Raw genomic sequence first — 12,989 nt, forward strand, 5'->3', positions numbered from 1 at the left:
CACACTGATGGCGACATGTCCGACGACGCGGGCGTTGTGTATTTCGACGCGGCCGGCGGTCGGGTGGACAGACAAACCCTAACTATGCAGAACCAAATTCAACCGGATAAAATCTGTAAAAGAAATCAAACCACAAGGCCAGTACATTCCTTTCATTCACCAGCATAGCTTGGTTTCTAAATGGCTGTGGGGACACGTCATTCGCTGGAGAAGAGGCGACGAGATGAAGAATACAGCTAGGCGTGAAAAATAGAGACAACTTTTTCTTCGTGCTCTGTTAAAAATAAAGAGGTTCAGGCTGCGTTTGGCACCACCGTATTTTTGGAGTTTTAGAAAAATACCATGGTATTTTTAGAAACAACGGTTTAAAATACTTTGATGTGTTTGGCATCAACAAATACTCTAGTTTACAAAACTGTAGTATCTCGAAAACCATGGTTTTTTCACAGTAAAAAAAAGAGGTCCCGACCTTTTTTTTCTAAACTGAGAAACGACCGCGTCTCGTTGGTCCTTCAACTCCATCTTTCCGGCCGTCAACAAATGTGATTCATGCATGTTTGTTGTAGCTATGAATAACAATTCAAGCTAAGCACATGGGAAGGAAGGTCGTACGTGCCCTTGTATGCCTACTGATCTTCTCTGTCGTTGATCTCTCTTCAATTTGTAGTTGTATCAGGCAGCCTGTTGAGTTAGCACAACACTCCCACCTCCTGTCTGTCGTTGCCCGTCTCCGCTCAGCGCCGCCGCGACCTCCCTGGCCCCCTTGCGCCACTGCTCCCTCGCACACTCTGGATGTGCGAGCGGCAGCCATTGGCCTCCATAGCGTACAGGCACATGTCGACTTGTTCGCAGATATGGAATGGCTGCATGTGTACAGCAGCCGTTAGCACAAGTTGATCAGATCGTGTAGCTCCTTGAGTGTAGCTGAGTTTGGTCCAGCTTGATACCTCGAGGGTTATCCATGCAACCTAACAACCGGTGAGAATGGGAGGAAACTGAGAAAAAAGACGGATTTGGCAAACTAACAACTAACAAAGAGTAAACATGCATGGATGGATAATGAGATGGACTCTTGAAGTCCTTGAAGACACACTCAACACCAATCACCAACTACTCTCACGCCATTTATGGAAAACTGTTGACCAATCGCTGCGATTTGATCGCATGATACGTCACTGGTGATGCACTCATGCACGTCGACCCGTAGTACACTCCCCATGGCTGCAACTCCTCATTTCAGTCTTTCCTTCCATGCTATATAAACACCCAAACTGATGTTGTTCTAGCACAGACGCGAGCGCGTTAAACGAGAGAAGAACAGAGAGACAGATCAGACAACAATGGCAGCCAAACCAGACCTGAAGTTGTTGGGCATGTCGGTGAGTCCATTCGTCATCCGTGTTCGCATGGCGCTGCACATGAAGGGCGTGAGCCACGAGTACATCGAGCAGGACCTCTTCAACAAGAGCGAGCTCCTCCTCGAGTCCAGCCCGGTGGAGAAGAAGGTGCCCGTGCTCATCCACGACGGCAAGCCCGTATGCGACTCGCCGGCCATCGTGCAGTACATCGACGAGGTCTGGGCCGCCACGGGGCCGCCGATCCTCCCCGCCGACCCCTATGAGCGCGCCGTCGCTCGTTTCTGGACCGCCTACGTGGACGACAAGGTGATTATTTTCTGGCACCTCTGTTTTGTGACTTCTAATATCTGAAACAGCGAATGCCAATGGTGTGGTTTCTTTCTTGCAGCTATTCCCTGCTTACGTTGGCACTGCTAAGGCAGCCACGGAGGAGGAGAGGACGCAACAGATTAACGAGATGTTCGCGGTGATGGGGCAGCTGGAGGAGGCATTTGCCCAGTGCTCAAACGGGAAGGCCTTCTTCGCCGGCGACTCCATCGGCAACCTCGACATCGCCGTTGGATGCAATCTGCTCTTGCTCGAGGTGCTACGCAGTATGTATGGCGTGGAGTTCGTCGACACTGGGAGGACCCCGCTCTTGGCAGCGTGGGCGAAGCGGTTCGGGGAAACCGATGCGGCGAGGGAGGTGGTGCCCGACGTGCACGTCGCCGTGGAGTACGCCAAGAAGCGTCAGGCTTATTGGGCTGCTGCCGCGGCTACAAAGTGACATGATTCAGATCAGATCAGTCCGAGTACTACGGACTGAAAATTATCTCAAGTCCATAGGATGTTGCTCCAACAATAAAGAGGACAAATCATGGATACACCATCTTAAACATGATGATTAACTTACCTCACGGGGTTATCCAACAATCGCTGATTTAGTTATTGATCCTAGTAGTAGTCTAGATACGCAACGAAGTGACATTTTTTTCAGTGTTGTGCTCTCTGAATACTTATGCTTTAATTTTCTGAATACTACTCCTTCCGTCCGAAATTAGTTGACACTCAAACGGATGTATCTAGACGTAGAAGGAAGTACAACATAAGTCTTTAATTTATCAAGTTTTAAAAATACATAATTAATACATGAAGTTGCCACGATCTCCACTTCCACGAAACAGACTCTCATCCTGCCTTATAAGTAAATCACAAATCAAAGCACACGGATGACTGATAGAAGGTAGTAAGGAATCTCTTAACAGAGCAAATTCTGTGATAACCGGATAACAAAATCACAATGAAAAAGGCAAACGCGAAAAGCAAAAAACGACTATGTTGCCAAAAGATACATAGGAGTGCCTGAAGAAACAACGCGACATGCCCTAGGATGCCTAAACTCCACGACAACACTGTCAGGAAGGAAAACGACGTGAGGCGTCGCTGCTATCGAGTCCGAGACGGACAAGGGCTTTCATCCGAAACCCTAGCATCAAGAGGAGAACCACAACAACATTCTCAAGAGGAGAGATGGCACCCGCGGGCGACGCCGTTGTTGGCGTCAAAGCACGGAATTTTCGCTCGGTGGCTCACCCATACTACCACAAGGCGCCTAGGCCATCTGCGGCGAGTGCAGACCTCAGAACTGGATATGGGCATTGCCACCACCAATGGAGGAGGACGGGCCCGAGCTTCCTACCAATAAACCCCTTGCCGCCCACACGACCAAGGGGTGGTTCGTGCTGGTGCTGGCGCTGGCGGTGGTTGGTCAAGTTAGTTTTATTAGGTGGAGCTTCATTGTATTTTAGTTAGTTATTTTTTATACATTTTTGAAGACCAGAAGGAAGAGAGAGGGGAGGAGGGGGCATCACGAAGAAATATAGACAGGGGAGCGAGACCGATTTTGGGGACAATGTCGTCAGATTTTGGGATAAGGGTAGCGCATGAGCTAGGCATCTGGTGGCCAAATTTGGGATTTTCAGGTTATAGCTATATCCGAACATTAATTATTCAGTAAGAAATAAAATGTGAAGTTGTTAATGGATATTATGAGAAAAGGGATATTAGTCGAACAAACACCGAACACACGTTATGATCAAAAAAAAAAAAACACCGAACACACGTGTGATTCATGCCTTGATGGATGGTCGTGTCTGCAAGTGTGCAATGCATATTTCGCTTTGTTATGGATGTGCTTATATTATTTTTTAGAGTAAAATCACTACGTGGATATAAAACTACGCCTTGGACGTGTGAATGCCTGAAAATGCAAGCGAGACAAGCTCAAATACTCTCGAGATCGACTGCTTGTATGATTGTTCACTCAAGAAATATAAATATATTTTTAACTCGGCTTATACGGTTAACAGTTCTATTTTTTGATATATATCATAAAAACCGAATTTCGAAAGGGTAATGCAACTTCATACCATACCGGAAACCAGAAATTATAAAATTGGTTCAGTTCAGTTTATTTTCGGTGCGGTTTTTCTGTTTGATTTTAAAATGTAGAGTGATGTAGAATGTAGATGATGTCCCCACAAAATATAAATAGATGTTATATACTGTAGGTAGTCTTGACACGTATTACATGCAAAAAAATGTGTCGTGTAGCACGTGCCCTATTCATTTTGATCTAAACCATTGATTCTTGAGACGGCTAAGAGCATCTACAACCGGACCTCTTAAATCTGTTTCATACATCCAGGCGGGCTGTCCGGTGACAGCCCGGTCACAATTTTTTGACCCAGACGAGTCTCTCAAACGACCCTCAAACGCCCGGGCTGATCGGCACCCTCCATATCCAGCCCAAATATGGGTCGGATATGGGGGTGTCCGGGCGCGCCCGCCACGTCAGACTCGACAGCCCGACCTCACCCCAACCAAATCCACCAAACCCTTCCTCCTCCTCTCGCCGCCCTTCAACCATTCCCGCCCGGACCCTTGCCGTCCTCCACCCTTACTCCCAATCCTCACCTCCAGTCCCGATCCACCGCCGAGATGTCGTCTAGCCCGACCCACACTACCGCGACGGAGACGCGGTCCGCCTCGTTCGTCGGGGGCGTGATTTCGTCCGCGGCGACTTGCAAGGCGTAGAACGTCGCCCGCAAGTTGCGACGACGCCGACAGCGAGAGAGGGAAGCGGCGGCGGCATCATAGGGAGGTTCAGACATGGTGGAGCAGTTGTCTCCTCCTCCGCGCCCGGATCCCCGCACCCCTTCCCTCTAAGCGCCTACGCGGATTACTATGTCCGACCCCGTTGGGACAGACGATGATCCAACCGCCGGCTGGGCCATTCCGGAGAGTTTTGTGACCACGAAGATGCCGGCGGTTGACGTGTGTGACTCGCCGCAGCTCGTTCGGTCGCGGATGAGCACGGGCTCCGGCAGTGTCCGGGCTGCGCTCGACATGTTCGACGGAATGACCGAACAAGAGTTGGTGCGTTTTCTTTGCTCTTGTCTGATCAGATTTTAGCATAGACCACTACTTCATTTCGCTCATGACTAATGCTTGTAAACTATAATCATGTAGGAGGCGGTCGTGTCAAACATGATCAATGACAATGAAGATCCGACCGAAATGGAATATGATCGACGTGCATGGATTGCATGGATTGGAGGATCAGAATTTGTGGTATATGGATGTGTGGCACAACATTTGAGGGGTGCCCAGTCAGTATCTGCGGACGTGTCCACGGGCGTTTGAGGGGTCGGATTTGCCAAGTCCGGCTGTTGATGCTCTAACGTTACTTTGTCACGGATCAGTGCACATCCATCCATCACAGATTTCTACGAAATATTAGCATTTCCCCACACGATTCCAATGGTCAGATTCTTCCCTTTTGTCTTATGTTAAAAGGGAGAGAGGGATTTGATGGAATAGTTTGTTGTATTGCTTGAGACTCGTGGGCATATATATAGGAGTACATGATCTACTTGGAGTACAAGGCAAGCCAGAATATTTCCTAGTCTAACCCATGTTTCCTAATACAATCACGTTACTCAACATCCCCCCGCAGTCACAACGATAGTGACGCAGACGGTGAGACTGGAGAAGAATCCGAAGGCAAGCCGACGGACACCCCCACAGTCGTAACGGTTGACGCATTGAGTCGTGGCTGGAGTGGAAACCAACGAGGTTGCTCAAGCAGGCGGTAGCCCTTTGTGCCGTTTGTCGATGTAGCCAAGAGCGTGGGTTGTGGAGCCGTGGTCGAGGTAGCCATGCGAAGAATGTCGTGGTCGATGTCGAGTCGGGGTGGCTGGTGTCGAGGAAGTCGCCGTGGAGCCGCGGGCGCAAGAGGGCGCCGAGTTAGTCATGGGCACAGTGGTGTCGAAGAAGTGGTGCGCCGGGGAGAAGACGTTGTTGACGACGCGTCGCACCGGGGTTGCCAAGCCCGAGGACATATCGTAGACGAAAGCACGCATCGGTGTTGCCAGCACCGGGCATGCGTAGACGAACGAAGACGAAGTTGATGAAGCGCCGCACCAGGCTTGCCAGGCCCGGGGACACGTCGTGGACGAAGGCACGCAACGGTGTTGCCAGCACTGGGTATGCGTAGACTGGGACCTGCACAAGCTGTACGCCATGTCGAAGAAGTCGGAGAGGCCAGCAGAGAAGGACTCGACGACGGCTGCGGCGCCAATCGGCGCGGGGCCAATGTCGCCCGCGGTTGTCGGAGTAGATGAAGCGGTCGGGGTAGATGACGGCGACGCTGGCGATGAGCTGGTGCTGGACGAAGACGAAGGGGGTGGACGGGCGGCGACGGCTACGGAAGTAGCGGCGGCGGCGGCCAAAGAAGAGCGGCGGTGGCAGCCTGACGGCGGCGGTGGCAGCGGCTAGGTTAGGAGTGCGGCGGTGGTGCTCGAAGTAGGCGAAGAACCCTGACAGCGTGACGAAGACCGGCGCGGACGGTGGCGTTCCCGCGCCAAGGAAGACGGCGCGACGCATACCACGGGAGGTCGACGCGCGGTGACGGCGGAGCGGACCGCGGCGCTACGGCCCGAAGGGGCGACGCAGCGGCGGCAGGCGGGTCGGGGCGACAGCGGGAAGACCTCTGGGCAGCGGCGGGGACCGCGGGCCGGGACGCTGCGGCCCGAAGGGGCGACACAACGGCGGTTCGCGAGTCGGTGCAACCGCGGGACGGCCTCAGGGCGGCGGCGGGGACCGCGTATCGCGACACTACGGCCCGAAGGGGCGATGCAGCGGCGACACACGAGTCGATGCAGCCGCGAGGAGAACCACGGGGCGGCGGCGCTGCGGCCCGACGGGGCGACGGAGCAGCAGCCCGATGCTCGATCGGTGGAGAGGCGCGCTGAACTCGGGGACGATCTTCACGGGACCTGCGGAGGCGTGCGTAACCGACGGGCCAGGTCGGTCGCGCGGCGTAGATGAGGCGGATCGCGGCGGCGAGCGGGTGATCAAGCCGATCGCGCGCGAGGTCAGCGACGCCGCTCGGTGGAGGCGCGGTGGCGGTGGAGTCCGAGATGAAGCCGGCGACGACGGACGGCGTGGGACGTCATGCGGACGAGCTTGTCAGCACCGGCACCCGGGCTGCCAAAGCAACGCCGGCGCCCGGGCAGGGAGGCCCGAGCGACCAACGGAGCAGCGGCGCCCGAGTTGAGGCAGCTGACGAGCCTGACGCAGTTGTCCCGACGCAGCCGAGGACTAGGCCGACGAGGTAGACCGCCGGGCCGCCGTGCTGACGCGGCGGAGGCGGGTGATGTGGATCGATGGGCGGGCCGGCGCGCGAGCGACGACTATGATTGGCCGGCGCATGGCGCGAGGCCGCCGGGTCGGGGCGATGCAGGTGTCCTGGTCGGAGCAGGGCGGTGACGGCCGGCGCAGGGCGACGGGCGGACCGACGCGCGGACGATGGCTGGCCCTAACGGGCCGCCTCGGCGTGCGTGGCCACCGGGTCGGAGGAGAGGCCGGCTGGTCGCGCCGGGGTCGGAGTAGAGGCGCACGGGGGTCGACGGCGGCGGCGGGCGATGCAAACCGATCAAGATTAGATCTGAAAACCAAAAAGAAGAACGCCGATCAAAACGACTGGCGAGAGAGCGAAAAAACCGGGAGCAAGGGCTCAAGAAAAAGACTCTCTAGGGCAGCCGGCCAACACGGCCGGCGGACGAACCTTAGGTACGGGCGATGCGGCCTCCGGCGGCGGTCATGGAGGCCGACCGCCCCGGGGGCGACGCGCGGGTGCGGAAGCGGCGGCGGCTAGGGTTTGGAACGTGATTAGCCTGATACCATGTTAGAAGGGAGAGAGAGATTTGATGGAATAGTTTGTTGTATTGCTTAAGCCTCATGAACATATATACAGGAGTATATGATCTATTTGGAGTATAAGTCAAGGCAGAATATTTCCTAGTCTAACTATGTTTCCTAATACTCAACATTTTAGAAAAATGCGTGCTCGCCAAACGCTCTTGTGTTTGGTTCTCGCCTCGCGCGCGGATTATTGCCCGGAGCGCTACGTGAACGTTGGACGACAGCTCGAGAGGCGCATATCTCTTTGATGATCCGATGCGTGCAGCACGCACGTTACCTACCGGCGCTTTTCTCCTATACTACTCGTTTTTTCCAACAACAAAAATGGTGGGAGACAAGCTTTGTGCTATCACCAATGACTAATCTGCAGTTGGCACATCAATTCACTCGATTGCCACGAGCCCATGATTAACCGACCTGATCACCAAACATATATAACACTCCAAATTATAGACAACCTAACAGCAGCAGCGCTGAACTCCCCGAACTCCGAAATGTTCACTCGTTTATAACCAGTCGCCTCCAACTCAAAGGCCTCAGCATCCAAGATCCCATCACCACCACATACCAGGAACCCAGAGATCCAAGCGCTGAGCCACGGCTTGTCAATGGCAGCGGCGGCAGGAGGAGACGAGGTGAAGCTGCTAGGCGTGTGGGACAGCCCGTTCGTGAACAGGGTGCAGATCGTGCTCAACCTGAAGGGCATCAGCTACGAGTACGTCGAGGAAGACCTCCACAGCAAGGGCGAGCTCCTCCTCGCCTCCAACCCCGTGCACAAGAAGGTGCCCGTCCTCATCCACAACGGCAAGCCCATCCCGGAGTCGCAGGTCATCGTGCAGTACATCGACGAGGCCTGGCGGGGCACCGGCCCGAGCGTCCTCCCCGCCGACCCGCACCAGCGCGCCACCGCCCGGTTCTGGGCCGCCTACGTCGACGACAAGGCAAGTATTACACGACGCACCGCCGTCTCTTCGCCGCGCGCTCTCTGTTTGATTCTTGTTTGGAAGTAATTAAGCTCGAAGCGACGCATGTGCTGCAGGTTGGGTCGCCGTGGTTCACCATCCTGTTCGCCCGCAAGACCGAGGAGAAGATGGAGGCGGCAGTGCGGGCCATCTCGGCGATGGAGACGCTGGAAGGCGCGTTCGGGGAAAGCTCCGGGGGGAAGCCGTTCTTCGGCGGCGACGGCATCGGGTTCGTCGACGTTGTGCTCGGCAGCTACCTGGGCTGGTTCGTGGTGATCGAGAAGATGATCGGCGTCAAGCTCCTGGACGCGGGGAGGACGCCGGCCCTGGCCGCGTGGGCTCAGCGGTTCAGGATGGCGGATGCGGTGAAGGGTGTCTTGCCTGAAGATGTCGATAAGGTGCTCGAGTTTTTGCAGACGTTCCTTGATTAGGTGCGTGGAACGCTGTCAGCGGTTTGGACTTTCGATTATTATCTTTCGAAATTTTTTGGACTTTCGATTTGTTTCTTTTCAAATGTGGGGCTGTAATGGGCCATCGCTTATTCCAGGCCAACAAAAAGGATTTAATAAAAGATGGCCCCAAATTAATTTTTTAACAATCCTCGCTGTCAGCTGTCAGGCCTCTTTTCAATACACAAATGCTTACAAGATCCTTAAGAACAGACTTAGAGTCTGGCCTCTTGAAGAATTCTACTAAGACAAAATCTCAAATCTTTGTTCAGGAAACTACAGATTTTGCAGGCCTCGACCTGGATTGATAGCACTCTTTAGATTTGGGTCATCATGTTTCACAAGAAAGGAATTGGCTGAGAACATCCATGTAATTTCTGCCTTTTCTACGTAACTTCCTTAATTATATGAAAATTACATTAAAAAGTTCTTAAAAATATTAAAACATTAAAAAGTTGTTTGCCAGACTTCAATGCATAGATGCTTAATTTGTTGTAACTAAGCTCTCTTCATTCAAAGAACTAGATAAATCGACTGGTGGTGGTGAGTGTTGAGTATATATTTGTGTTGCATGTATTATGTGTTGTAACCCACCTCCTAATTGTGTATAGTTGGATTGAGACCTACCATGTACTTATACATACGTGCACCTGCACCCGATCAATGCAACGACTAATGTATTGCAACCTATTCCTCCACATGGTATCATCCTTTTCGATCCAACCCTAGGGTTCGCCGCCGCCGCCGCCGCCGCACCCACCACCGCTGCACCCCGCCGTCGCTGATGATGACATGTACCTAGGGTAGGGTCATAGGCCTGACCTACATGCCCTACCCAAGGACACTACACAAGAGGCCAAGGCCCACAAAGATAAACGAGAGATACCAACTGAAACCATGTGAAGTGTAATACACTCGACAGAAGATCTCACTCGGATATCCCAATTCCACTCGACCATCGCTATTTCACTCGACCGTACAAAGATCCACTCGGAGTATAGAATACCTAGAGTCATCCCAGGATGGCAACGGTCAGGCATTCACTCCGTCGTCATAAGGACCATTTAATACGGGCGTTACCAGTAACGTTCAGGACTTAACTCTCATTGAACCCCCTGTGTAACTGAGGGCTGCGAGGGGCCGCCGCACTCTATATAAGCCACCCCTCCCCTCTAGCACAAGGGTTCGCACCCCCCTATAACTATTCAACACTCCAATCGACAAGCCTCCTCGGCACCGAGACGTAGGGCTGTTACCTCCTCCGAGAGGGGTCTGAACTCGTAAATCTGTGCGTACAACCTCGTCGTAGCTAGGACACTGCCCTCTCCTACATACCCCCTACTTCTACTGTCAGACTCGTTCCCATGACAGCCGTCGCGCCCTCCCTCTCCTACCCCGCGCCGCTGCCGCTCGTGCAAGCCCGCTTCCGCCCGCCCCGCGCGCTACCCATAGCTGTTGCCTCGCCTCTCTCCATCGCGTCGCCCTATGCCTCCCATCGCGCCACCCGACGCCGCTGCCCCTTCCTCCCCGCAGCCGCGCCCCCTTCCACAGCCGCCGCACCCCCTGCTGCCGCTGACCTCCTCCTCTCCCCACAAAAAAACCCTAACCCTAGCCGCGCCGCCATGTCTTCCCCGGGCTCCTCCACGACCCGCTCGTCAAACCCCTTCGCCGGCCCCGAGTCCTCCGCCGCCGCCAACCGTGACCTCAACATCGAGGTCCGGGTCCCTATCCGCCTCGACAGCTCCAACACGTCATACTACACGTGGAAGACCTACTTCAACCTCATCTTCCGTGAGTACTACCTCACCGAACATATCGATGCTTCCATGGATAGCGAGTACATGCGCGGCGATCCCGAGTGCTCCGCCATTGAGGCCACGATCATCCGATGGTTCTACCAGACGGTTTCGAAGGACATCTTCCACACGGTTGTCGATGAGGACGACGACGCCTGCGCCGTGTGGGCCAAGATCAACGCGCTCTTCACCGATAACAAACTTCAGCACCTTGTTTTCTTGCAGCAGGAGTTCTTCGGCTGTCACCAGGACAACTCCACCATCGACGAGTACTGCATGAGGCTCAAGATGCTCGCCGAAACGAGCTTCGCGACATCGGTGCCAAGGTCTCTGACGACCTCATGTTGAGCACCCTCACCGCCGGCCTTAACGAGGACTTCGGCAATGCGACGTCCAACCTCACCGTGCTGTCGCAGCCCACTTTCCAGCGCGTCGTTGCGTACCTCAAACTTGTGGAGCGCCGGATGACGAAGCTGAAGCAGTGGGTCTAGCACACCGCCCTCGCCGTCGCCCGCAGCGGCCTTGCTCCTCCGGTCGCGCCCCGTCCGCCCGCGCCCTCCGGCTACTTCCCGCTGTCGCCCGCGCCCGCCGGCTACTCCCCGTTGCCGCCCGCACCGCCCGTACCTCCCCAGGAGCCGCAAGGTGGTGGGGGTCGGCCCAACCGGCGGGGCGGCGGGAGTCGCCAGCAGCAGCAGTCACAAGGTGCGCGGGGGGGGGGGGGGGAGGGGGGGCGCTACCAGCAGCCTCCCCCGCCGTGGGCTGCCGGGCAGAACCCGTGGACGGGCATCGTCCACGCCTATCACATACCCGTCCCGCGGGCTCCTGCACTGGGTCTTCTTGGTCCTCGCCCCGCGGGCCACCAGACGTTCTTTGGCGCCCCTACTAGCCGTACGGTGCTCCCCTCGCCACCACCACTCGGTGGCTATGGCGCGCCTGCCTAGGCGCCACCCTACGGAGGCCAGCCGCCGCCACCAGTACCTCCACCGTGGGACCCCGCCCTCCTGGCCGCCCTTCACTCTGCGCCGTCGCCGAGTAACTATGGCGGTGGAGGTGACTGGTACATGGACTCAGGTGCTATTGCGCACATGACAGCTCATCCCGGTAACCTGTCGTCTTCCACTCCCGTTAACACTCCCACTCGTATCACCGTTGGCAACAGTTCTTCTTTACCTATGACTCACGTCGGTAGTACTAGTTTTCCTTCTAGTTCCACACCTATCACTATGTCTAATGTCCTTATCTCACCTAACTTAGTCACTAGCTTAGTTTCTGTTTGTCGTCTTACTCGTGAGAATCCATCTACTGTTGAATTTGACGGCGTTGGTTTTTCTGTGAAGGACGCCCGTACCCGGATAGTGCTTCACCGATGTGATAGCCCTGACGAGCTCTATCCCGTGCACGCTGCCGCCTCCACCTCCACACCCGTCGCCCTCGCAGCCGGCATCGACCTTTGGCATGCTCGCTTGGGCCACCCCAACCCCGCCGTTTTGCGTCAGATTCTTAGGAGTTTTTCTTTCTCATGTAATAAGCTCGACGAGCATACTTGTGAGGCTTGTCGTTTGGGCAAGCACCTTTGTCTTCCCTTTAGTGCATCTACTACAGTTTCCACTTTTCTGTTTCAATTACCTCATAGTGATGTTTGGACGTCTCCCATTGCAAGTAACACGGGCAATCTATACTACTTGGTGATTTTAGATGATTATTCTCATTATGTGTGGACTTTTCCTCTTCGTCGTAAATCCGATGCTTTAGCCACACTCACCACCCAGTTTGGTCGCCCCATACTTGCACTCCAAACCGATAACGGAAAAGAGTTTGACAACGTCGCTCTCCGCACACTTCTCGCCTCTCACGGCACCACCTTCCATCTAACTTGCCCCTACACCTCACAACAGAATGGCCGCGCCGAGCGTATCCTCCGCACTCTTAATGACTGCGTTCGCACGTTACTCTTTCACTCTAACGTGCCCGCTGTTTTGGCCCGATGCTCTCGCCACCGCCGCTCTTTTAGTTATCATTCGTCTGTGTCGCCCTCGGTGGAACTACGCCCCTCACCACCTTCTCTTCGGTACACCGCCGTCCTACGACGGTCTCCGCATCTGTGGGTGTCTTTGTTATCCTAGCACTGCGTCCACCACGCCACACAAACTCACACCACGTGGCGTCCCATGCGTCTTC

General features: G+C 54.8%; 2 protein-coding genes across 2 annotated transcripts; both read left to right on the forward strand.

Annotated features, from left to right (window-relative positions):
- The first annotated feature begins 1,293 nt into the window (after positions 1 to 1,293).
- On the forward strand, positions 1,294 to 2,351 carry LOC109773608 (glutathione S-transferase U17). The gene is made up of 2 exons (XM_020332305.4): positions 1,294 to 1,664; positions 1,747 to 2,351. Exons 1-2 carry the CDS (start codon positions 1,341 to 1,343, stop codon positions 2,122 to 2,124), a joined length of 702 nt encoding a protein of 233 aa, XP_020187894.1. The 5' UTR covers positions 1,294 to 1,340; the 3' UTR covers positions 2,125 to 2,351.
- A 5,679-nt stretch (positions 2,352 to 8,030) lies between these two features.
- LOC109773609 (probable glutathione S-transferase GSTU6) lies at positions 8,031 to 9,164 on the forward strand. The gene is made up of 2 exons (XM_020332306.4): positions 8,031 to 8,545; positions 8,644 to 9,164. Exons 1-2 carry the CDS (start codon positions 8,213 to 8,215, stop codon positions 8,995 to 8,997), a joined length of 687 nt encoding a protein of 228 aa, XP_020187895.1. The 5' UTR covers positions 8,031 to 8,212; the 3' UTR covers positions 8,998 to 9,164.
- The last annotated feature ends 3,825 nt before the right edge of the window (positions 9,165 to 12,989 follow it).

This window comes from Aegilops tauschii, chromosome 1 (assembly GCF_002575655.3).
Source record: "Aegilops tauschii subsp. strangulata cultivar AL8/78 chromosome 1, Aet v6.0, whole genome shotgun sequence".
Classification (NCBI taxonomy): domain Eukaryota; kingdom Viridiplantae; phylum Streptophyta; class Magnoliopsida; order Poales; family Poaceae; genus Aegilops; species Aegilops tauschii.

Excerpts from the sequence above, each read along its gene's own strand:
- LOC109773608 (XM_020332305.4), top strand. The coding sequence starts at position 1,341 with ATGGCAGCCAAACCAGACCTGAAGTTGTTGGGCATGTCGGTGAGTCCA. Across the intron at positions 1,665-1,746 it reads CCGCCTACGTGGACGACAAG|CTATTCCCTGCTTACGTTGG; the intron begins GTGATTATTTTC and ends TCTTTCTTGCAG.
- LOC109773609 (XM_020332306.4), top strand. The coding sequence starts at position 8,213 with ATGGCAGCGGCGGCAGGAGGAGACGAGGTGAAGCTGCTAGGCGTGTGG. Across the intron at positions 8,546-8,643 it reads CCGCCTACGTCGACGACAAG|GTTGGGTCGCCGTGGTTCAC; the intron begins GCAAGTATTACA and ends CATGTGCTGCAG.